At 42.8% G+C, this 26043-nt stretch overlaps 1 protein-coding gene across 2 annotated transcripts in view; it reads left to right on the forward strand.

Moving 5' to 3' along the window:
- Positions 1-2983: 2983 nt before the first annotated feature.
- Positions 2984-26043, forward strand: part of FAM120A (family with sequence similarity 120 member A) — a gene marked incomplete at its 5' end in the record, with an annotated part of 51587 nt that continues 28527 nt past the window's right edge. The window contains 7 exons of one of the 2 annotated variants that reach the window (XM_084269510.1): positions 2984-3472; positions 9137-9383; positions 14322-14404; positions 23118-23246; positions 23702-23798; positions 24861-24961; positions 25212-25495. In XM_084269510.1, the coding sequence (XP_084125636.1) occupies positions 2999-3472; positions 9137-9383; positions 14322-14404; positions 23118-23246; positions 23702-23798; positions 24861-24961; positions 25212-25495 (1415 nt within the window). The remainder of the gene's footprint in view (positions 3473-9136; positions 9384-14321; positions 14405-23117; positions 23247-23701; positions 23799-24860; positions 24962-25211; positions 25496-26043) is intronic. The other variant, XM_084269511.1, reaches the window with a different exon arrangement.

Raw genomic sequence — 26043 nt, forward strand, 5'->3', positions numbered from 1 at the left:
CCAAGCTTCATTACGAGAGGAATCAAGACTAAAATAGTATTCATCTCTGTGTTCCTGCCCTGACATGGTTCTTCCTAACGACTATTCAGTTCCTTCCTTCTAGGGAGCCACTCCTAATTCTCTTCTATTCAGGTTGGATAATGAGTCACTGACTTTAATATCAATCTTTATTAACCCTTCCCTTACACAACAAACATCTGGTAACAGTAACATCTTGTGTCTCAGTGCCGAGAAAGCAAACTCTTCAATGCCTTTTCCTCCCTCTGTACACTTTCTCTGTACACCCAGCTACACCGATGATTCCTGTGGGCTTTCTGCAGCTGGCTGATGGAAAAATACCTTGTTTGTCTCCGTGCCTTTGGTTAATTGCTCTTTAAGTCTATCTCAGTCTGTTTTCCAGTGTATTTTTGCCTTCTATAAATTACACTTGCCTTCTATAAATTACACTTGCCTTCTCGTCTGGCCAAAGTTTTAGTTGCAGCAAGAGGTAATTTTGCAAAATAGTATCTTGAAGCACCTTGTTTCCCTTTGTTTTTCCTCTCGCTTCTCTTTTCTTTTTGGGAGGGAGGGCCATGTTTGTGGGTGAGCATTCAGTTCTGCTGTGCCTACCTAATTCAATGGACGTATGAAGAACATACAGCCAGGCTTCTGGCAGTAGATGCTTTTGACCAGCTCTCCTTCTCAAACAAATGAAAAAAGAAGTTAACTTAGGGGATAATTTTATATGTGATTAGCCATTCCTAAGACTACTGAATCTATATATAATGTCAGACAATTACTCAAGTATTGAATTCTTCTTCAATCAGCTATTGCTTGCTTATTAAGACTATTTACAGAATGGCCTGTCCTGGTTTTGATCCAACTTCGTACTGTTTAGTTACACGTAGACACATCTCATCACCTGCTTTTTACGGACTTCAGGTATGGCAGAACTTCTGTTCATTAAATGTCAGTGTTTTGGCAGATTTGGAATTCTAAAGTTCTCCTTGATCCTCCTTCTACTGGTACTGTTGATCTACTACCATGTTTCGTGTGCCTTTCAGAGTGTTCTACAGTGGTTTATTATTTTGCTGTTATTGTAACAAGTGCCTACTCTTAAAGGAAAATCTAAGAAGTCTAAGGGAAAAGTAGTTTGGAAAGAGATCAGACTGTTTACTTAGGAAACCACACTCTCGGATGATTACAAAACCAGATTTCTTGGAAGAAACATGTATTTCTCATTGACTATTTCCATGGCTTTTTCAGTATTCTTTATTTCACCGTCCTTATGCTGTACCAGACGGTCTTGGATACAAACATCCACCGAGCAGCCTTGCACTAGCGCTGCACTGCCTGCGAGCGCACCAGCCCACTCCCTGAGAGCAAGCTATTCCCCGGGGGGAATATTTACTGTAGGTGCCAATCCAGCCTGAGTGAAACCTCATTAACAATACATTTTTTCCTGGTTAATAAAATATTAATGTGAACATACAGCATGCACAGCTTGACATCTTCTTGACACCTGCGTAGCAGAGACCTGCTCGGACGCGATGTGACTGTTTCAGTGGCAAACTGCAGGCAACTTCCGAACCATGGGCGCAGTCCTGATCTTGGCCTCGTGAAAAGTAATTTCACCTGGCTGAAACCGAAGAAAGGAAGGTAATCCCTCGCTGCCTGTGCGGAAGAGGTGTGTGTGGGGGGATTTTTTTCCCCAACGGTTTATATTTGTCCTCATTAACCAGTCACGGCAAGCCGGGCCAGCTTGGGGATGGCAGGCCGCGCCGTGCAGGAAGTCACTTCGCATCTGCTCTGGGGCGGGAAGGCCAGACGGATCACCGGGGAGTTTCACCGGCAGCACTAAATAGTTGCGGGCGAGGCTGGCCCGTAATTAAGACTCTCAAGTACCGGCCGTACTCCTGGGGGAATGAGCCCTAAGCGAGAGGAGCCGCTGGAACAGCAAGAGGGCGGCGTGGCCGGAGGGCTGGGCGCTCCGCAGCCCGCCGGGCTAGGCCGAGCCACTCCGGGGCCGTTTTAAACGGCAGTGCGGGGGCGGCTCGCCCAGGCCCCGGGGCGTCCAGAGACCCTCGAGCCGCGCGGCAACAGGTGCCCCGGGGCGCCGCTTTCCCGGGCTGGGGCTCGCCATGGCGGCGGCCGCGCTGCCCCGCCCCGGGCCCGGCTCGCCGGCGGTAGGGGTGCCCAGGGAGATGCCACGGCCCAGGCCGCCTCCGCGGAGGGAAGGAGTTGGGCCGAGATGGCGGGCGACGAGGGGCTGCTCCGCACACCCGGCGCAGCACGGCACGGCCGGACCCCCGGCTTCAGCAGGCGACCCCGGCCTGAGCGGGTTCCCGCCGCCCCCCGCGCGGGTCCTCGCTGCCCCGACACTCCCCCGCCTCCCCCCGAGCCCCCTCCCCTTCCCCGCCACCCGCTTCCGCCCGCGCTCCCGCGCATGCCTGGGTTATGCAACCGCCGCGACGGGCGGGCTGCGCGGGCCCCGCCGCCCCAGTGCCGCAGGGCAGGGCAGGGCCGGGCAGCGCGGGGGGCCGCGAGGGTGGCGGGCACCGGGCCGGAGGCGCGGCGGCGCTCGGGGCGCGCTCCCCCGGCGGCGGCCGCGTGCGCGCCCCGCGCGGTGTATGAGTGGCAGCGGCGGCTGCCGCCAAGTCCCGCCTGTTCCGCTCTCCCTGCCGCAGGCGGCGGCGGCGGCGGGTTGGCTTCCTGCGCGCTGTGCCGCTCCCCCTCCCCCCGGCAGTCGGAGCCGCAGCGGCAGCAGCCCGGATCCCCGAGCCATGGCTCTGTGAGAGCAGCACATGGCGGCCGCAGCAGCCATGAGCCCCCCACTAATCCATACAACTCCCCCCTGAACGGCCACCGACAGCAGCCAGCGCTCCCACCCGGCTCCACCGCTCCCACCGCCCACCCGCAACTACAGCCGCCGCCGCGCCGCCCGGCCCGAGCCCAGATCCCGCTGCCGCCGCCGCCGGGCCCCCGCTCGCTCGCCCGCCGCCGCCGCCCGGTCCTCACCATGGGAGTGCAGGGTTTCCAGGACTACATCGAGAAGCACTGCCCCAGCGCCGTGGTGCCCGTCGAGCTGCAGAAGCTGGCGCGGGGCAGCCTCGTGGGTGGGGGCCGCCAGCGGCCCCCTCAAACCCCGCTGCGCCTCCTCATCGACGCCGACAACTGCCTGCACCGGCTCTACGGCGGCTTCTACACGGACTGGGTGAGCGGCGGGCAGTGGAACCACATGCTGGGCTACCTGGCAGCCCTGGCCAAGGCCTGCTTCAACGGCAACATCGAGCTCTTCGTCTTCTTCAACGGCGCCCTGGAGAAGGCCCGGCTGCACGAGTGGGTGAAGCGCCAGGGCAACGAGCGCCAAACGGCGCAGCAGATCGTCAGCCACGTCCAGAACAAGGGCACCCCGCCGCCCAAGGTCTGGTTCCTGCCGCCCGTCTGCATGGCGCACTGCATCCGCCTGGCCCTCATCCGCTTCCACATCAAGGTGAGGAGGAGACGGGCCTCCCGCCCGGCCCGCGGCGCCTCAGCAACTCCCCCCCCGCCCCGCTCCCCCCTGCCGTCCCCGTTGCCGGGGGGGGGGGAACACACCAGCGCCCCCTCCCCACCGCTCTCTTGCGCCCCCCGCCGCTCCCCTCCGCCGGCGCCGCCGCTCTAAGATGGCAGCGGGGGCTGCCCTGGGCCTTGCCAGTGCCCAGCCCGGCAGGGGAGGGAGGAGACAGGGAGGGAGCACCCTGCCTCTCCCCTCAGCGCCTCAAAATGTCGTCGAGGCCCACGGGGGGCGGCCTAAGTTTCGGCGGCCTCGTTTTTTTGGGGGCTATTTAGACGGCGCTGTCGGTCGCCCTGCCGCCCCGGGAAAGCCAAAAGGCCTTCCCGGGGCGTCGGGGCGACCGACAGCACCCAGAGCTTCCCGGATTCCCCTGGCTGTGAAGCCAGGCCCAGCAGCAGGGAGGGTTTTTTTTTGCCTCCATGTTCTTTCGGGGCCGCCGCTCCGTTGACTCAAAATGTCCCTTCTTGCCCAGGGCCTTCCCCCTCCCTCGTTCGGGGTGGTGAGATTGGGACCTTTGGTACCGCGGGGTGGGAGAGGCTGGCTGAAAGCGTCGTAATCTAATTAATTATTAAGACGAAGGGGGAGGAAAAAGAAAAAAAAAAAAAAGGAAAAAATCAGTTTAGTTATCACGCATGGTGAATCTGCAACAAGTTCCTTACTGAGGCGAGGTGTTTAAACTTGCGGTGAAGGTGAAATCGCTTGCTCCAAAATGCAGAGGTTCGAGTTTTCTGTCTGTGAAGGTGAGGGTTTTGCTCGGTGTTGCTCAAATGGGCTTTTGGATCAAGCGTAGAATAATTCATTCCTTACTCCGTAACAGCAAACACTTCTAGTTTGCGGGCTCAGGAGCACCCGTCTGACAGGTCTTCATTTAAAGTTCTTATTTTAAGGGGGACTCTCTCCCCAGGAGCTGGGGGTCCATGGTGATCTTGTGCTGACACCGAGACAGCGATTTCCAGGCTCGCTTGAACATTAACGTGTTGCATCTCTCTGTACAGTGTTCGTGATTTATGATGGTTTCTGTTAAGCTGAGCGGTTGTGTATATTGAAACACAAGACGCCAGAAAAACAAGCCCCGGGATGAAGCTGCAATTTTAAGAGTTGCTTGCTCGCTTTCCCGCTAGGGAGGGCAGAGCAGTGGGAGCGAAGTGCATGCTTGTAGGCTTTATTATCGTAAATTACTTTTGTGTGTAGAAAAATATTATGCAACCTTTAGAGTTGCAAGCTTGATCGCTAGCAGCAGCAGCTTAACATTATCTGGCTTTTGTACAGCCCTTTTGATGGATTAGGAAAAAAGTTCTGGCTGGGTTGCAGTCCTGGGGTAAAGATGTCTCTCTCTTGAAGGAGCTCATCAAAAGGTGACTTTGGGTGAAGTTTCTCCTAGTTTTGCCAACAGAGCGAGAGTTGTTGTTGCTCCCTCCTAGTGTCCTGTTTGCTCGGCTGGACCCATCTTTGCAGGAATGTCTTCTAGGCAGGCAGTGGGAGTCTCACACTATGGTGGCTCCCAGCTGGGCTCATACAGGGTGAAATCTATGTGGAATGAACTGGGAACACATCGAGCTGCACTGACCACCATGCTTTGGGCTTGGTTAAGGGGAAGAGTTTCTGGCGGCGTCTGCTGTAGTAGTCTCTTCTGGTCGGCATAGAAGCAAAGTCGTGTATGTGTTCTGGGTATGAATGATGGTGGGAATTTGAATGATAAGAAAAACAACCTCTGAACAGGTTTCTTTTTTTTTTCCTTTTTGTTGCTAGGAAATACTTTATTCTTTAAACAAAAAGTTTCTGGGACCTTACAGAGAAGGTACTTACCTTGATCTGTTTGCAGGCACATTGTAAATATCCCCTGATTTGTTACTGAGACTTTGAGATCATCAATAAAACAGTAAAATAAGAAATATTTTTTCTTTCATTGTGTTAAACTTGATAGTTCATTTAATGTGATGCTGAATTGCATAGTACACAATGGTAAGCCAGCTGTTTGGGTATTGGTAGGAATTTCGTATTTGTAACAGCCTTGTGGTGTGTTGAACTAGATGTTAGTCTGACATGCATTCTGACTCCAGCCTGGCTCCTTTCTGTTACAGCCCACCACATCCGAACAAGGTTGCCACATTCGACAGCGGTGTCACCTGTAGCACTTTGTTTACTTTGAAGCTTAGCTGCAGCATTAGCTTCTTTACGGTTTCTCAGTAATAGGCCTTATTCTTAATCTCTGGAAACAGTTTTAGGAGTGAGAGGACGTGTCAAACTGGGTCCCTTTTCTGTCATTTAAAAGAGCAAACGCAACACACATCACAGTTTTGATGGGGAAGGTTTTGGGGGAGGATATTTGCTTTCAGTCAGTGCTGGGAGTTGGCAAGCGCCCATTACCAAATCCTGGTGTGTGCGGTGGGGAGAGTTTGCTGCTGTAGGAATGTTGGTATCACGAGCCACTGCTGTGCGTGCCCCAGCCACGCTGGTTCTTTGAACTGGCCGGCTGTCCTGGGGGTGGGAGGGGTATGGGCAATCCCCGTTTGATGCTGCATCTGCGCAGCTGCTGAGCAACTGGGTAGCTCTGGTTTTAATTGATTTGATTTTTGTGGTTATACTGTTAACATGCAGTAATACTCATCAAAGATATTGTTGAACTTAAATCACATTCCTTTTCTGGTTTTCTTCTCTTGCACAATTTATTATCTTCCTAAATCTGCTTTATTACATATATCTTTCTTTCCTTAAACCTTACTCCAGTTTTACTCACCTTCTCCCTCATGCTCACTTTCTAGCAACCCTCCTGGTGGGCAAAGAGCAAATGCATCTCGAAGGTGTGATTTTAATTTTTTTTATTTGCATATATGGGTGTTGGGTTTAAAAAAAAAATGCATAAAGCAGTTGCCAAACTGTAGCATTTTCTCACTTTGTTTTGAGAAGTTGAGTTTGAGAATATGGATTAACTCAGAATATGAAACTGATTTTCATATTTTCAGGAAGCATTTTGAGTCTTGAGAAGGCCTTTGTGCAGAGCTAGGAACTGGTTGTTATTAATTTAATCTATTTTGGTAATTAGAGGGGAGAAAGAGAGTAATGTCTTCCATCCAGAACAATTATAAATCACTTGCAGATGGTTTTAGCAGGATGTAAAAATAACAGGTTTCTCCGAGTTACAACAAATATCCTACGGGTTCTTAGATTAATTGTGACCTGGTATTTGTTCTGTTGGAGGCAGGGTGGAATAATTCTTAAAAGAAACACTTATGCAAAGCAGGTTTGCTAAAATTTAAATATTTAAGCAGTGGAGCTCTTAATGTCTTTAATACTTTGATGAGACTTTATTTTGCTCTCTGTATCTAACCAGTGCATGTGCCTGTTCAGGCAGACAGGATTCTCTCCTTCTGATCCAGCATCACTAATGTTTACACAAGATTTAGACTCCAAGCTCCTGGCTGTGATTCCCTCCCTGCCCCCCCTCTCTGGGCTGATTATGAACTGTGCTTGTTGCCTGGGTATAGCTGCATCTTTGGCCTCTCTCCTTTTGTGAGAGCTGTAAGCTATTTCTCTGACTCATCCTGTTAGAGTTTTATGTTGCAGTTTAACTGTACCTGGGTAAATACGGCTCTCTTCCCTCTGACACTTCAATTACTTGAACACGGATTCTGGTATTGCCTGAACGTACTGCAGTTTCGTGCTCATGGCTTGCTGCGCCAGATGGCTTTGTAAAATAGGGAGGGAGGGAGCTGAAGGCTCTGAAGGGAGAGGAAAGAGTTTGTAGGAGATCAGAGCGGAACGCACACCGAGTTTCCTCATGTATTGTCTGCACACCCACAGCACACCTAGTGCTGCAAGAAGAGTTCTTGCTTTGGTTTTTATAGATGGTCTGTGGTTGGCACGCATGCAGAGATGCTGCTTTTTGGATATATGTGTGCAATTTAAATCTATCTGCCCATAGTAATAATAAAAAAAAGTTCAGGGGGATTTTCCTAATTTGAAACATGTAAAAATTGTGTGTGTGTGCGAGAGAAACCTAAATTACCCTCCTTGAGTTAAACTGCATCAATCTGATACCTTTACATTTTTGCAAAGTTGTTTACAGTCTTTTCCAGCTCTGTTCACAGCAGGCACACATTATGCTAACTGGCTGTGTCATTATTAGAAAAAATGAATATGCTTGTTCTTGTTGCGAACAAAACTGAATTTCAAAACCACTCTGATACAGTCCATCAAGGGTGTTTCAGAAGAAGTAGCATTTTCTTCAGGTTATAAGGTGGTAGCATTAGGAGTAGAGATAGCTTACTGAGCTGGTTATTCTTTGCAGGAATAGCTCAGAGTGAGGTGGTGGCTGTTCAGCTGCTCAGGGTTTTGTGTGAAAGGGAACCTCTCATGAAGCTATGTAGAAAAAGCAGAACTCTACATACCTCACCAGAAGACCATCAGGTTCAGAGGGTGTAAAGCATGAGTAGAAAAGGAAGACTTACGGTAAACTTGCTGTTGGACAGAAACTCTTTGCTGGGAGGTAGATAACTTTGGGGCATTGGAGCGGGCTGTAGAGGTGTAGGACCCTCGCACATGTTCTGCAGGGCTTTGCATCGCCGGCACTAACTAGTTATTCATAGGTACTGTTGAGACTGAAACTAATAGTTTCATACGAGTCTGTTTTGGGATAGTTTACTCTCTACCTTGTTAAACTTGAGTATTTGGTGAGGGAAGGTTATATTAACACACACCTTCTGCAAGGCTTTCTGAATCACCGAATGTTTATTATATGAGGATGATAAAAGCATTAGGCATCAAAAGCACTCGGCTCCCTTTATTTTTCTGTGCTGCTGTGCAAACTGTAGTTGGAATGGTTCCTGATGGTGGAAATGCAGGGCTGTAGGTACTAAGCTTTCATGGTGGTGTTTTTTACTTTTGGTTTAATCTTCTTGGTAAGAAAGTTACTTTTACATTTCCAATGTTAGGAATTGGCCTATGGCACAACATGTCTGTTCTAGTCTCTGATTGCCATAACCTAAAATATGTGCTTTTCTAGGCAGTGTGAGTGGGGAGGGGAAGCTTGGACTGTAAATGTGAAGCAGTTTGCACTGTTGGAGGCAGCTGTGCATAAATGAATAGGCTGTAGAGGCTTGAAAGAGGAAAAAATTTGGCTCAACATGGGGAGGTAGACGTTTTAAAGGTCAAGCAAGTTATCCCTGTTACTCTGGGGTTATGTTTGTTCTTTCTAAAACAGGGCCACAAAGCTTTGAAAGTGCTCCTGTGAATGCTTTCTGAGAGGGTGTCTTAGCTCTCTGTTTAAGTATCCACAGCCTGAAGATTTTCCCCATCAGTTAATACAGGCATGGGTTATAGAGTTTGAGCATTTCTGTTGACAAACAGTTTCTTCAGAGGAGTTCAGTACTTCCTAGGGTCTCTTCAGTGGGTAGGTTTCCAGAACTTTGAATTGTGCTTCTGAGCATTCCTTCCTGTCTCTGTGTGCTGTGTCATCGGATTTTTTTAAAATTACTTTACATGTAATGCAAGTGTTTAAAATGCATGTCTGTAGCTTCGGAATGACCTGATGTATCGTAATACCTGTGATAAGTCACTACTGCAATTTAACAGTGTTGCTAATTACTCTGTCTTCCACTATAGGTTGCACAGAGCATTGAGGATCATCATCAAGAAGTAATTGCTTTCTGCAGAGAAAAAGGTTTCCATGGTTTGGTTGCATATGACTCCGATTATGCATTGTGCAACATCCCTTACTATTTCAGTGCCCATGCCCTAAAACTGAGCCGTAATGGGAAAAGTCTCACAACAAGCCAATACCTAATGCATGAAGTTGCCAAGCAACTGGACCTGAATCCAAATCGCTTTCCTATTTTTGCTGCTCTTTTAGGTAAGTGAAGTAATAAAATAACTCGATGCTGCTAGTCAGACTTAAGATTTCATTTGCTTTTAAGTGTTTTAAAATATGTGGGTATAATTGGGCAAAACACCTAGGGAAAGACACCTTGTTGTTTCAGACATGCTTTCTGTACTTGAGGTGGGCCAGATGCATTTTTGTGAGGCCATGCACATGAAATTTGTAAGCAACCTGCGAGCAATGCAAATTGTGGCTGTCTAGAGCAAGAGAAGAAAGTAAGAAGTCTGGAAAGTTCTGCCTGGCCAAAATGTTCTCAGTGGGCGGAGGGAATAAGGACAATTGTGGTTCTGCTAGTTTTGGTCTTGCATAGTATATGAGGTCTACTTTCAGTGATGTGCTTTCCAGACTGGCAAAGTGTACTGTCCTAGTCTGGATTCTACCTAAAAATAACATATATGGAGTGAAAATTTTTGGACCACGGGGGCTTTTTTCTTTCTTTATTTTCTTCAGAAATGATTATTGGTCAAATATGACAGCACATGAGCTGCACCAGAAATTATGCGGTATGGTTGAGTGAAACTCTACATTTCTGAAAGCATAGGTGACCAGCAATCTTCTCATTCCATTAGTTTTGTTTGGATAGTTTCTTAGTGTTCCTGCTAAAAAGGTGTAGTATCTGTAAGGAGCATAGGTGGAGAGGTGTTCAGTTTTGCATCTCTACTTAAAGGAGACAATTTTAAGATGCTGTATTTCCACAGCAGTGGTACACAATAGCTGTTGTACTCTCTCAGATGGAAGAGTGAACTAATCACTAATGGAGTTGACTCCAGTGAGTAAGATCTATTTAGAACAGCATTCTAACTTCTTTTGGGCAAATAAGCATGGAACAGCCATGTTCTTGATCTTGTCACGCTGAGCAAACTAATGAAGAAAACTGGATTGTCTATATTTTTCTTTTTCACTAACTTTGTGTTTTAGTATGGGAATGTAACAGAAGAATAAAACTTCTCATTTGGAAGCTGTGAATGAGGGAGGTTATGTATTATTCCTTTAGCATACTAATGCATTGGTTGTCTTTAATATTAAATTGTTTCTAGTCCAGGCAGGTACCTTGCGTGGTAAGAAGGAAAGGAGCAATGCATCTTACCAGAAGCATTTGAGTAGTTCAAGTTGTTTTCTGTTAGCCAGGTTTTTTATATCCAGAGTGGTTACCTGTGTGGAGGAATGGCAGGTGATGGGCAAAGCTCCAGTTTAAAACCAAAACTCTGTGTAAATTGCGTGACGGACTGCTATTGTTAGGCTTTGTTTTGGAGTCTATAAATAAGCCATTGCATGCCAATTCGGTGAGTAAGAATTACTGCTTGAAAAGCAGTTTCACAGTTGCATATGTGCTACATGGAGTTAATGTGAACTACACGTGAAGATCGTGGTTTGAACTACTGACAGAGTTACAGCTGCATGGCCAGTTGAGGCATTGCTTGCTTATATAAAACAGTAGGTGAAAAATACTCTGGTAAATTTTCTGAAAGCTTTGCAGTTTCAGACAAGAAGCTCTTGAATATTTTTCTCTCTTGATATATTTCACAACAAAATATTTTTCAAGTTGCTCTTAGGAGAAAGAAACTTGAGGTCATTTCTAGATAATGACATGATTACTAGAGAGATGTTTGGTAGCTATTTTTTCCCAAATTGATACAAAGGTTAAAAAAAAGCCACTTCTGCTGCAATGTAGTTTTGTGATTTCTTCTATATTTTGCAGGTTTGTATTCAGTATGAGTAAGCAGAGTAAAGTTTATGAAAGTCAAGAGTAGGAACAGAAGATAATTTGGAGGTCTTCTCCTGATGAGGTGGTTGGTTTTGTTTCGGGGTTTATGTTTTGAGTTGTTTTGGGGTTTTTTGTTAGTGAATATTACAAAATCTAGGTGTCTGGTGATTTAAATGATTATATATGCTTACAACAAACAGATACTGTTTTAATTAAAGTACAGACAACACTTTTTAGTTTTTACAGCCTTAGGAATATAGCAACTGGTTTGTTTTTTTAATAAAATCTGATTTATGTATCTATATGAATTTGCTATGTAGTGTGGCATAGGATATGTTTAAAACAGGGTAGCTTGCTTAGATCTTAATTTCTGTATTGCTGTTTAATATCTGAGCATTTGTCTGGCTTCATAGGTTGTTTTGCCCCTGCTCCTGGGCCTCCCTGGCTATCTCTTGAACCTGATAAAGTTGAATAAAGAAAATCACAATGAGAAAAAATATGAGTTCTTGATTACATGGGAAGGCCTGTGAATCTGTTACATTGCTCTCTGTGCCAGTACTTTGTTTAAGAATAAATTAATGAATTCTGAAGTAATTTCAGTTAAGCTGTTGATTTAACATTCACAATTACAGAAGGCCAAAGTGTTTGCAGGAGCCTTATCAGTATTCAGCTTTAGTTTTGCAAGTCTGTTTCCTTCTATACAGAAAACTCAAACTTCTTTGTTTTCAGATACTTTCTTGTCCTTAAGTTCAAGGGTCAATTTGGGGATGCTGAAAAGAGAAAAAAATCTCAAATGATTCAGCCAAACATTGAGCAGGGGAGCCTGAGGAACGACACCTAACTGGTCGATTAAAACCATTCTCAATGGCAAATTATTTGGGATTGGGTTATGTTCAAGGATGAAGTCTTCATTGAAGTATTCCAGAGAAATATTTTTCTCACTGTACCAACTAGGTAAATTATTAAAGATTACTTTTCAGAAGGTTATGTATATGCGCTGTGGTTAGTTGGTCTGGTTTATAGCTTTTTTTTTTCATACAGCTTTCCATGCAGAAGGATTTTGTAGCCCTAGCTTTATAACATAAGGAGTATCCTTGTCATGAGGCCAAGATACTGTGTCCTCTGAGAGTGTGCCCTTAAAAAGTTCTGTCCTATTTGCTGTTGATGTAAATAGGGAGTTGATTTGGATTCTTGTGTAAATTTTGACTCAAATACTTCAGAATAATTTAAAAAACCACCACAAAACCAAGCAGAAACAAAAACGACACAAAAAAACTTCAGCAGTAGAAAAACAAACACAGTGTGAGGTATAGGGATGTAGTTCAGTGAACTCTTTAGAAAGGGCAGTAGCTTCAATTAGTATCTAATTGCTTTAAAAAAACCTAAGGCATACACTATAATAAGCCATTAAAATGGGAAAAATCAATATATGTTGAGGTTGTTCAGCCAGGTCAAGAAATAGAGGTTGCTTATGTAACGTTGATCTCTTCCCCACTGCGACAGTACTTCACAACATGTGTTTAGTTATGTGGCCTCACTATTTCTCAGTAAAATTTTAGAACTATGTAAGGTAAGTACAGGTATCACTTCTTATTTGGGCTGCGGAAGACAGTGCTGCACTTCAGCATCCTAAATTCTACAGTGTGGTGAGGATCAATGAAATCATTGGGCTGTTCTCTGTGTGTGTGTGTGTGTGTTCAAGGGGATGGAATTAACTGAAATGACAGATGGAGACCAAACCAGATTGAGGTTTTGATGGGAAATGAGTATTTGGAAAAGTAATCTTAGCATCTCCAGTTTCTGTTAGTTATCACAGTACTGTGTAGCAGTCTAGCTGTAATTGATTTTCTCATACCTGCATTATAAAGGTTGTCTAATCTGACCTTTATTATTAGTAAGAATGTGGCAGTTGTATACAAACTTGTTGAATCTTTCTCATGTGAGTTAAAGTTTAGCTCCTTATGACTAAGGGTTTTAATGTCTCCTTTCTGGAGTAGGTGAAGTTATTGATAGGACATGAAGACTTCCCTCTCTAAGAGGGCATCTACTAGGCAGTGAACAGCTTTCGGTGTTCTCACATGTTAAAGAGCATTAAAAGCAAGCTAAATTATTTTACAAGGAAAATACGCAGAGAGTGAACAGTTGTGATATTCAGAGAATCCTATGATACTCTTTGAGTAGGTGAGAGTTCAAGATTTTGTCCAAACAGAAATTCCAATAACAAAAAAACTGCTGTAAATATATAAAAAAGAGCAAGAACTAAGTATTCGCTACTAGGCTGCTGCTTTGTAAAACCAGATGTTGGAAATATCCTTAAGTTTTCTACTAGAAGTGTAGTAATTTGTTCTGTTTAGCTCTCTGTAAAGTTTGGATCCGCAGCACTGAACTCAGTCAGTGATTGATGAATTAGTCTTTAATGAAAATGCTTGAAATACTTCCTAATAGGTTTGAGGGTGTTTTTTGTTGTTCTATGTGATGTGCTTCGGGGGAAAAAAACAAATCACCATAATATAAGTGGTCCTGTATTTGCTTTGAATGGTTAGGTAAATGTAACCACTACCTCTATTCAATGAAACAACTACATAATTGCCCAGTTACTTTGATGCTGCCAGCCAGGCTCCTGTCTGACCTGGTCAGGTCAGCAAAAGAAAGGTCAGGAATTGGGAACCTGCTGCATGTCATTGGAACTGCCAGCATTATTGAGGGCTAGATAAATCTACCTGGTGGCTCGCTGCTTGAGCCACACTGTAGGATGGAGCAGAGTGCAGGTTCCAGAGGCAGCTCCGGTGTGGATCAGTACAGGCATGTGCTGGTGTGCGGAAAGGGCTTACGGCTTGTTTCGAGAGAAATAGTCTTTTGACACTGTTGCACCTGCATTACTAAATCCAGTTGAGGATCCTCTTGGCCCTAATAGAACATGCCAGGTTGAGGTTGATAACCATGTGTTGTGAATGTCTCTGTTGCTTCTGTAAGTCAGCTGGGTTTCATGAAACAGTGCTTGTCTAACAGAGAAGTATATCTTGCTGCAGTGGCAGCATGCTAATTAGTTTTCTCTGGAATAATGAAAAGATACCTGTGAGTTTAATCTCTCTGTTAATCTTATTGATTGGGAATTGAGGACTGATTGTGAATGTGCTTTGCTGCATGTAGAATTGGTATGTAATGCTTTATGATGTACTTAAATAAAATTCTGCATTGTGTTCTAGGTAATCATATTCTACCTGATGAAGATTTGGCTTCTTTTCATTGGAGTTTACTTGGTCCAGAACACCCACTAGCTTCACTTAAGGTACAAATTCAATACAGCTACTAGCAATTAAGCTAAAATCAATCATAACGGTTGATCAGAGCAGCATAATAGGCTAATTCACAGCAGCTATGCAAGGCTCTTGTTCTTAGTCACCCTCTGGTGTCCCAGTCCTCCTCTGTTGACTGCAGAGAGTATATGGGGCGATTAGCCTTATGAGGCTAAACTTAGCCTCTGTGATCCCACTCAGTGCCCTTCAGCTATGTGAGCCACACACTGGATAGTTTCAGTGTGGCTTTGCTTTGAGAATGTAGGTTCATATTCTCTTCCTTTTTCAAGAGGAGAATTTTTTTATTTAGTCATGTTATTCAACTGTTAATAGCTGGATATCTTCCTACCGTGTTGTTTTATTTGCTACTGATCTGAGTTTGTGTGTAATTGTCAATATTCTGTACTACTTAGTGTGTAAATATGTTGGAGAATACCTTGCAGAAGAAAGCTAATGTGGCTTTCAGTAGGATGATTTTGAGAGAAGTAACTTGTGTCTGATGCTCTTAGTTTACTGCTGCTTCATCACACTTGCTTTGTGCATCTGCCAAGCAGACAGCTATAAAAGGGAAACTGGACACATCAGAGAATGGGCTAATAGTGATCTTTCTTTCTCTCTGCCACAATAGAAATACTTTTTATCCTTTCCCCTAAGGTGTACCATGCAGCGAATCAGTTTGCTTTTTGTAAGTTCTATAAGACTGTTTTGTTACATCTACCACAAAAAATAGGGGGAGCTTCCCCCCGTTCCTGCTCCAAAAAATTAAGTATTGAAATACTGTAACTTATTTTGCTGAAGGCAGAATTTAAAAACAGATTCAAGATTTTCAGCAGAGTTTTTAAGGCTTGTACATGCGTTGCTTAGTGAACAGCTGTGACAATTTGATGTTACACTCATCTCCTATTTTGCTGCCGCTCCTGTGTTTAGAAAGGTAAGTGCCAGCATACTGTAGTGGTAAAACAATACGCATGCATGCTTGCTACCTCCTTGTAAAACCTGAGGTGAAAAAATGAAAGGCTGTGCCTGTATTTTCATTTTTTTACTCAAATGGCTAAGATGTAGGACTTCTAAAGTGGTTGATAACCTTTCTGATGTTGAGAATACTTTCCTGTGTTTTAGACTGAGTAGCCTTGTTTCACAGCTGGTTCAGAGGGTGACTTCAGACACCTAGACTTTCTGAAAAGACTTCTAAGTATATACTGAATTATTTGTCTAGAATGAAAATTAGGTGTTGGTCATCTTTGCTTCTAGAGTCACGCTTTCAATGGAAGCACCAGTTGGGCTTTGTAGTTGTCATCCTAAGGAAATGAAACCTGTTTCTTTAGAGCATCGCTGGCTGTCTTAGGCAGTCCTCCTTGTATTTATTTCATGTCCTGGCCAATATTAACAGATTTGAAAGCAGTTCCCATTTGGTTGTTACGGCTGTGTAACAACTGATACACTGTTATCAGTGAAAAAGAACCAAAATAGTGCCCTTACCTAGGACAACACATGATTTGTTTAATTTTACAGCAGCTTGCTGACAAGTTGTTTAGTGTGTAGCTCCAAACTAACCACAGCATTTCTGTCTCCTGACTGATAATGATGTCAGAGGGAGAGAAAGAAGTTCTAAAGCAACAAGAACACAAGTCTACAGGAAACCAGTCTAAATTAGTTGCTGGTCATGGAACAACTGGTTTTTTAGCAGTTTCAACAGTGCTTGTGGTTTGAAATTATTTCTTGTTTCAGTAGCTCATTAATTCAATTCAATTTTATCTGACATACAGGTATGTCAATTACAGCTTTAGGGTTCTCTCTGTAGATACTTCTGTTAATTGTAGGTGTTCAGAAGGCAATGTTCCTTTTAAATTTTAAGGATGTTAAAAACCCTTAAAAGCACATTTATATTAGCCACAAGCTTGATAGCAAGATGTAGTTTCAGAACAGTTAGAGGAAGTGGAAAAACTGGAGATGGGGGATAAGGGGAAGTCGCGGTAGTTGCCCAGGATGCCCAGTGCGAACTCAGAAACTTCATTGCAACTCTTTGGTGTTACTAGTGAGTATTCTCCTTGCTCAGGAACCTAGTTCGCCAATTAAGAAGTGTAACTTGGAGAAGAAACCACCAGTCTTTGGTGTCAGAAAATTGGTGTATCTGTTCAGGTGTCAACATAGGTGAAAAAAATCAAAACCAAGGAACCTGTACCTGTGTTTAAAGAGGGATGTGAGTGTGGTATGTTCAACTAGGAAGTAGATTAATAGAAATGGGAAAAAAACAAGGGAAATGGAAACCTGTATGAATAATCCATGTTTCACATCTGGAAGGAAATTAACCTAACAGGACAACATCTTATGCTGGATAAAAAGTCATTCCTTTCAGAAGATGCCAGCAATGACCATCAGCTCAGCAAAACTATTTAAGTTCCATGGACAAATTTAAATGAAAATATTTGAATTACTATTGCTGCAAAAGGGGGAAAAGGGATCAAAACCCGACACTGCAAGCTGGTCTGAGCCAGGGTCTTTGAAATGTCCTGGTGTAAACAGGTATTGCATCTAAGAGATGTGTAGACCTGTGCTTGTGTCCTGCTGCCTGAAACAGAGTTCACTGAAATGACCACCTCGATCAGGAGCTGGAAAAGAGTTGATAAACTTCCTGAGAGATAACGTGTCTGCTAGACATTGTTTGGAAACTAGCATTATACTACTAATTTGTGTGCTTGGGGATTTATCTTCAAGATAAAGACAAGTCCGTTCTCATTCTGGGAAATGACACTTCCAGATCAATGTATAATACCATCAGAATGATACTAGGAAATAAGTTTCTTATCTCTGTAATGAATTAGTATCTGTATGGGAGTGCATAGCACCGAAGAAGTGCTGACTATTCACAAGGCAACCTTAGCAACAAGTCTTAGTGCAATCTCCATTTTTGAAAAGAGAAATATACAGGGAAGTGTTGAGAATGCCATCTTAATTTTACGATGGATGATGGGTTTTGGTAAGATGAGTTCGCTGAACTGTCTTTGGTAAGCTCTTGATAGGTCTTCAATTCAATGTTCCACATCTAATTTTACTTGTTAAATTAGTTGGCTAATGTCCTTGGTTCTTTCATCTAGGGAGAGAGGCAAAGGGAGATGCTTTCAGACAGCAATCCAAAATATGCAGGCTAGGCTCCTTCTCTGAATTGCTTTAGGAAATTCCTGTCTTTCACTGTGTGTTGACTTCAGACGGTGTCTGCCAGAGGGAGACTAATATGCTAAGTAGGTACTTAGGTAATTTGCTGCTTTCAGATAACAAAAGTGGTAGTCTTAAGCTATACTTAAAGTAAGCGTCTGTCATGTGGGGCTTTTTGGTTTGTTTTTTTTTGTTTCTTGATGTCAAGGGTCATCATAGCATGATGCAGGGTCAGAAGAGACCTCAGGAAGTCATCTGGTCCAATCACCTGCTGAAAGCATGGTCAGCTTGAGGTCAGAACAGCTTGCTCAGGGCTTTGCCTAGACTAGTCATGAAAAACTCCAAGGTTGGTGACTGCACAACCTGTCTGGGCAGCCTGCTCGGCTCGACAGTACCAATGGTAAAAACGTTTTGCCTTGCTTACAGACTGAACCCATCTTCAGGCTATGTCTGTTGTCTCGTCCTTCCACAGTGCATCACTGTGAAGGGCCTGGCTCGGTACTACCTTTTTGTATGTGTTGGCAGGCTGCTCTTGGGTGTCTCAAAGCCTTGTCTTTGCCAGGATGAATAAGCCCTATTCCCTCAGCCTCTTGACACAGAGCAGGTGCTCCAGCTCCTTTACTGTCTCTGTGGCTTTCTGCAGAACTTTTTTTGACTCGTTGCCTGTACTGGGGAGCCCCAGACTGAATGCAGTGCTCTAGGTGATCGAGCAAGTGCTGAGGAGCACAGTCTCTTGCTGTCTCTGCTACACGGCCCAGGGTACAGCTGGTCACCTCTGCTGGTTCATGTTCAGCTTGCTGTCTTCCAAGAGCCCTAGGTCCTTTTTGGCACAACTCCAGCCTGTACAGTAGCCAGGGGTTATTCCTGCCCAGGTGCAAGACTTTGCTTTTGTACTTGTTGAATTTCTTAAGGTTCCTCTTGGTTCATTCCTGTAGCTTTCTGGATGGCAGCCTAGCTCTCGAGATCGTGGTAGTATGCAGGCTTCTTGCACAGGCTGTCTTGTGCAGAGTCTATCTGTATTACATCTTGTATTTCTGTTCTTCCCCTTCCTTTCTGACATCACTTTTGTTCCTCTCTGTAGATTTGATTTGCTGAGTCCTGTGTGTGTAAATTGTTAGCAAATCATCTCACTGTTGCATGTCTTCTTGTTACCATCAAGACAGCCGTAGAAGGAGGTCAGCTTCTCAACAAGGGTGGAAGGAGCGGGAGAAAGAACTTCAAATGCAGTAACCCAGTCTTAGGGAAAAGCTGAGCTTTTGTTGGTTTTACAGGATTTTAAGTAATCCAGGGAACTCCTTGTCTCTTCAGAAAGCTTGCCATTAGATTGGATGCACCACAAGCTCATAAGATTAAATGCTTTTAACGTTCCGAGGCTGATACAAGGTCCAAACAGCTTGAATGTGATCTTTATTAGACATTGCAACCCTGGCAGTTTATTGCAGTATTCTTCATATCTTCAGCCTTTTCCCTTGCCAGTGGAAAAAAACCTGTTCCTTATGTGTGACCTAATAGTAACTGAGTCTCCGAGGTCTCTCTTTTTTAATGGTTTGAAAATAAAGTTAAACTGATTATCTCTTTCCAGCAGGCACAACTGTAAATGCTGGTAGTTGTGTGGGTTAGCTTTTAAAGGCTTCACTTCCTGGAGACAGTGGACAAGTGGAGTTGTTGCAGCATTGGGGAGCTTCTCCCAAGTGTAGCTTAGGTGCCTTCCCCATAATCCCGTGGAGTTATGCACTTCTGAGACTTTTTCTTTCAGTAAAGCATTATTTCAAGTTTATTTTGTAAAAAAAAAAAAAAAAGGTATTTTTATCTTGTGGCTTCTGCGTTTGTAACGTTGTTCTCTGCCTCTCGTTCTGACAAATACCTATGGAGAATTAATTTCCTTTCCCCGCTTAATCTTTTCAGAGTACCTTTTTGATAGGTTGCTTGTGATCTTTGTCAGTGCTCTGTTGTGAAATTGAAGTAGTTATTTTACAACTAGTGAAGAAACAGTTTTTCAGATGTCATGTTTTCTGACCTGGTCTCCTGCAAGCCTGATCCATCTCCATGTTTACCTTGCCAAAATTGATTTTCCATGTTGTTACTTGTCTGAAACTCACCTGTAGACAATGAGGGGTGGGGGGGGAAAGCTTCTAGGAAGAAATCTGGTCAGGAAAAATTGATGAAATACAATGTTGATTTTGCTCAGAAATGCTTTGTGTGCAAGTTAGGCTTGAACCATGAACATTTACTGGGAGGGTGGTCAGTCATTGGAACAGGCTCCCCAGGGAATCGGTCACAGCTCTGAGCTTGACTGAGTTTAAGAAGCATCTGGACGATGCACTAAGTCTCATGCTCTGATGTGGCTGGTTCTGTGTGGAGCCAGGAATTGGGCTTGACGAGCCTTATGGGTCCCTTCCAACTGAAGAGATTCTGATTCTGTTTTCTATAATCTCTTAAGTCTTACTTTTCTCTAATGCCTAACACATAGTAAGACTTAGCTCATATTTTAATGCATGCAGTATTAGAATAATTATTTATCATTCAGTACAAATTCTACAATTTTAGATTACTGTAAAGTTCTAAAATTAATAGAAATTTTTTATTCTTTAATATCAGGAAGGTATATCTCCATTTCTGGCTTCTTTGTAGGTCATGACATTTTTAGTTTTGAGGGCGTTCTCACATCTGGACTTGGATGTCTTTGAAAAAGAATAAAAGAAAATGAAATTCAAATATCTGAAATGTGTCTAAATCTGTAATTCATGCTTTCAGGTGGTCTCCCTTGAGGAGTTAAGAATATGCTTCCTTGAGGCCTTCAGGCTGTTTGTTTAAAAGCGGCTAAACTGGGGGACCCTAAATGTCTCACTTGAGCTTTGTACTTATAGGGTCTGAGATGAGTGTTAGTGCTAGGGTGATGTGGCATCTTCCTGCTTACAGCTGATTAAATATAGCTTGGTTATCACGTAAAACTAATGACAGACTGCTTACTGCTTTCATCCACTGTATTTTCAAGCAGAGATTGCAGAACCACTTTGGTGGTAATGCAGGGTTTTCTCTAAGGGACTGCAGAGAGCACATCTGACATGACACAGCCATGTTATGATTCAGCAGCCACGTTAGAGATGTGTAATTGTTACACGTACAAGTAAGATGGTAGGTGTTTGTGAAGTGACTTAGATTGCCAGTGAGAAGAAAATATATTGCTTCTGCTTGCAGGTTGGGTGCAAAACTTTATCGTTACTATTTGTGACTGTTAAGTTCATTATGTGATGTGTAGTTAGTATTGTATCTATTCAGAATGCACATTAATGAAAATTTAGAATTTGCTGTCTGAAATAGAAATAATTCTCATGCAGCTGACCACATTGAACACAACAGTTCTTAATTTAGGCTCATAAAATACAGAGCTCATCTCTGGTAGCGAATGACAAGCTATAGAATTAATATCCTGATGTCTGCAAAAAGTAGATGTTAGGTGAAGGAAATGACTACAAATGGGAATGTGAACAAAAATTCCATGGTCTAAATATGAAGAGGCAGTATAAGAAATTGCATAAGTGGATCGGTTAAGGAAAAGGCCAGAAAGAAAAAATTCCATATGATAGATACCATATAAAATGGGTTGTGGTACAAATGTTCAACTTGCAAAGATAAAACTAATGAAGCATCAACCAGAATTTCGCATAAACATTTTTGACAAGGCTGAATTGCAGTATTTTCTAGTGAAGTATGGTACCTCCGTGTAGAATGCAAGCATAAAGATTTTTTTCACATTTTCTTCTCTCTTCAACAGAACTGTTAAATAATAATAATGATCTCTCAAATCTTGAGTCACTGAATTTTACAAATAGGCAGATTAAGTTAAAAACAAAAACCTAGCTGTCCCCATAGGCATGGACAGAGAGCTCCAGAGTTGTGCAGAGGTTTCAGCCAGGATCTTTAGAAATTCCTGAGGCGTCCTCTAAAATTTAGGACACGTAGTTGGAGACTTCTTTCCTGCCCCTCTGAGCGCTCATTGTGCAGCACAGAGGGAATGTGTCAGGAGCTGCTGACAATTGAGTAGTTCTTCAGACCTGGCTATGAGCACCACTCGCAGCTTTGAATTGCACAATGGTCCATGACACTTGCTTGACCCGAAGTTCCTACAGCCCATATAGGATCATGCATTGTGTGTAAGAGCAGTAATTCCCATAATCGTATGCTGAATAATCCTCAGTTTATCTTCAGGAGGAGCCTGTTGAGAGTGTTGATGCAAGTCCAGGGTTTCCAGGACTGTCCAGTTCTCCTCCTTTCCCCATGTGGACCCAAGGAGGGATCAGGCCAAAGAACTGAGTCTAGAACTTCCTGATACAACACATCCATCTGCAGCTGCCAGTCACTGAGCTGCAGGAGCTTCGTCTGTTAGGGACTTTGGACATCCTCCCACAAAGTTCATCTCTTTCTTCTTACTACAAAGATCTTTTGCTACCAAATCCAAAGTGATTCTTATCTTTCCAAGCCCATGGCCTCAGTCAGTCACCAGTGATGGATGGGAATTCATCATTTTTCTAACAACTTGACTGCCATGGACTTTGATTTATAGACAGATCTATGGTCTGTATGGGTTCAGGACATGAACTTGAGGGAAACTTTTTGCATGCATTCAAGCGCATGTTTGTCATCCATTTAAAACAGCTGGCAAATGTGGGAAGTCAGACACATCTGTCATTGGATGGTGAAGCCTAAAATGTTTTAATGCTGAAATATTGAAACTCTTTTGTCAATGGAACTATCTTAAGAGTTTCCTCTGTGTCCACAAAAAGGGATCTTGATACTGACATGCATGAAAGAGAAAGCCACTACGCTCCATAGCAACAGGAGAAATCCATACATCATTCTGTGTCAGTGCATAATAAAAAAGAAAATTAATTTCTTGCCTGAAAAGTTACATATAATGTGAAGCTTTATGAGTATATTCTACTCCAGATAATGAGATACACAGAATTTGGAAACACTGGTTATTATTAAACGGTGTATTTACAGAAATTGGTCTAAAAATCATTATTTGAAGAATCTTGAAAATAAGTTTCCTTGAGATCCTTTTCTACATTTGTTTTTTAATCCTCCCTTTTCTGTGTACATAGAGATCTTCCTTTTTCCAGTGGATCTCTTTAATTCAGATACCAATTCACATTTGGAATATTGTCTCAAAGCATTTTCTGACACATCTATAAATATATACATACGTATGTATTCTTATTAACAAAACCATTTTGCACAAGAGGAAATGTCTAACTAGAAAGCAGTAAAATATTTAGCATTGTTGACCTTGTTTGTTGTTGGAGCTGATATTTAACTAGCAAATATTTACATATAAATACACTGTAGATGAAAAACATGTGAATCATTGTTATGGGTGAAGTCTTGAAAAACAAAGTGGAAAGCCCAAAATTTATTTAGATACTACATCTGGCAACATGGAATTTACAGAATATATTATCAATAAATAAACAGTTTTGTTCTCTGCTGTGTAACTAAAGTATCTTGGGCTGCTCTGTTATTTCATGCCTACATGTGTGTTTGTTTGCATAGGTACGTGCTCACCAGTTAGTTTTACCACCTTGTGACGTAGTGATCAAAGCCGTAGCTGACTACGTCCGTAATATTCAGGACACCACTGATTTGGATGCCATAGCAAAAGATGTTTTTCAACACTCACAGGTAAAGTATAAAGCAAAATATTGGTGTGGGTTTTTTTTAAAGCCAGTTGTGCTATATGTTTGTGTTGAAGAATTGCATAATATAAAACCAGATTTTTGCATTGGTTGATAGGATTCTACTGGTATCTACAGTGTCTTAGATACTCTAATTTCGCTTCCCAAAGGTAAAAATCCTGCCTTTATTCTCTGTGCTTTAAATTCTCGATAACCAGAGGGCTTTTGTAGTCTGACGCTGTCATTGAGAATCAGCAGTACTTGAAGATAGTATTTTCAAGCTTTAAAATGGATTGACATCGTATTTCTTGTGCTGGAGTAGTACTGTGGTCCTTAAGGTTCCATAGGTCTTACAACTGTATGGAATATGGTATACTTTAGCTGCTCTGAAGTACGGTGCTGACCTGTAGATGACATGTTTGGATTTGCTCCTGAAAGAATTTTTTTTTGGTTTTTTTTTAGTCTAGAACAGATGACAAAGTCACTCGATTTAAGAGAGCAGTTGCTTATTACTCAGCAACTAATAAACCTATGCCATTTCATCCACCACATTACCTAGGTAAGTAATTAAGGAAATAAGGTTTTTCTTTTTAATTAAAAGCTGGCATAACCCTCAATCAGAAGTAATGTATTAGCAGGATCTTATAAAAATGTTTATATTCTCTGGCAATTTTCATTGACAATTAAATATGAGGTTTCAAAAGAAGATTTTAGTAGGATATATGCAGAGGTTGTGCTCTTTCCCCAAAGAGAACAACTGCCTGGACTCAGCTATTGTTGCACCAGTTCCAGTGCTGGGACTCAGGAGAGTATGGTGCTGGAAAAAACTGGCATCTGGTGACTGGTTCTAGTCATGAAGACAGTTTGTAGTTCTGTTCTATAAAATGTATTTCCTCTTTTCACTGGACTTACTGGATACATTTTAAAAATCCCTTTATAGTCTTTGATGTTTTGATGTCATAGTATACCTGCTTAAATGCAGCCACAAATCATTCTGGTATCACAAATTATTTTCAAGGCTTACAAATTAACTGTATGATGACAGGTTTTACCGTGTATTCCTCATCCTTAACACAGAAACATCATTTGATCTGAATTTTTCCACAGATTTTCAGCTACTGCTCTGTTTTAATAATACAGATTTTTCCTTCTTTTTTGGGTGGTGAGATGACTTTATTTACATTCAAAGACCTGAATTAAGGCTGCTCTAGGTCAAACATTCAAATAATAGAAAGTGCCAGCATTATATGTGTGTGTGACATTGGTTTTGCCAGCTTCTTCATTGCGACATCTCTTGGGCTTTTTTTCTTTGAAGCTTCCTTTGATTCCCAGGTAGAATAGAAATGTGCAGTAATCCAAGATAAAAAGGACTGAGAGAAGGCAAGACAAGTAAAATAGACTTCCCAGGTTATAAAGTATTTTTATTAAAAGGCAAAAATGAGTAAAATTGACTTAGACATACTAAAAAGTGGTAATGCTAAGAGAACAAGAATAAATAAACTATAGAAGCAAAAGGATAAACAGGGTGAGGTTTGTGTCAAATAACAAGCTTCTTCACAAGGTGTTTTGTGGTGTGTTTTTTTTGTTCCCTCCCACACCTCCCTCCCTGTTCACAATACAGCAGCCAGACCAAATCAGTTTGGTATGCCTGGGATAGTGCCACCATATGTTCCTTCTCAGATGCTTAACATTCCACAGACCTCACTACAAGCAAAACCTGTGGTAAGTAGTGCTCACTGCCTTCTTCTTGGGAGGAAATTGAAATCGAGGTGGGAAAGGTGTATCTAACTCTCAGTGTGGGCGTTCACTGACTAAGGCTGGAATTGCAGTGATGCCACATACTCTGGCAGAAGAGTTTTGTGGATGTCCAAGATGGCTGAGACTTAATGTGTAGATTTGGAAAAATGCCACTTGATTAGATAATGTCTTTTGGTTTAAAAACAAAGCCTTACTGTTGACTTGACTCTTTCAGGCCCAGCAGATGTCCAATCAGGGTGGGGCCCAAGGTCAGGGTCCATACCCATATAGTCTCTCTGAGCCAGCCATCACCTTGGAAACAGGTGGAAAAAGTCTTTCTGAGCAGAACAACTACAGTAACATTCCTCACGAAGGAAAACATACACCATTGTATGAACGATCTTCTCCAATAAATCCAGCTCAGAGCGGGAGCCCCAATCATGTGGATTCAACCTATTTTCCTGCCTCTTCTACATCTTCGTCCTCTGACAATGATGAAGGCAATGGAGGTGCAGTGAAGTAAGTTTTTCATGAGGATGTTTTCTTACTTGGCTTCTGTTAAAATAAATTCATTTTCAAAACCGTGTACAAGTACCCTGAAAGTAAGAAATCTGCATATTAGCGATATGACAGACTTTCAGAAAATAGTTTTAGGTCACTGTGACTACAAACACATCCATGGTTTACTCTAGTCACCTTGTTCCTTAACAAGCAGAAATCCAAACCCAAATAATGTTGGGTGTTTTTCCACTTCTGCCCTTATGTTTTATTGAAAGAAGGCAAGAGTGTGATTTTGGTAAATGTCATAAAGCCTTCGAGTTCCCTACTTTGTATAAAAGAAATATTCACAGTATAATTCATTAACATTTCAGTAGCTGAAGACTATGAAACTCCACTGAATTTATAGTAGTTGCACTTCTTAAATGTTGAGATAATGTAGCTTTGCGAAGAGACCTGGTGTGAGTGTCAGAGATGCACTGTTTAGGCCAGTGACTTGAAGAGCCCTCCTTGGCAGGCTCTGTGTGGAGCAAAGCAGCAGTGAAATTGGTTTTGCTCTCTTCTACTAA

The sequence above is a fragment of the Gallinula chloropus genome (genome assembly GCF_964237585.1).
Source record: "Gallinula chloropus genome assembly, chromosome: 12".
Classification (NCBI taxonomy): Eukaryota; Metazoa; Chordata; class Aves; order Gruiformes; family Rallidae; genus Gallinula; species Gallinula chloropus.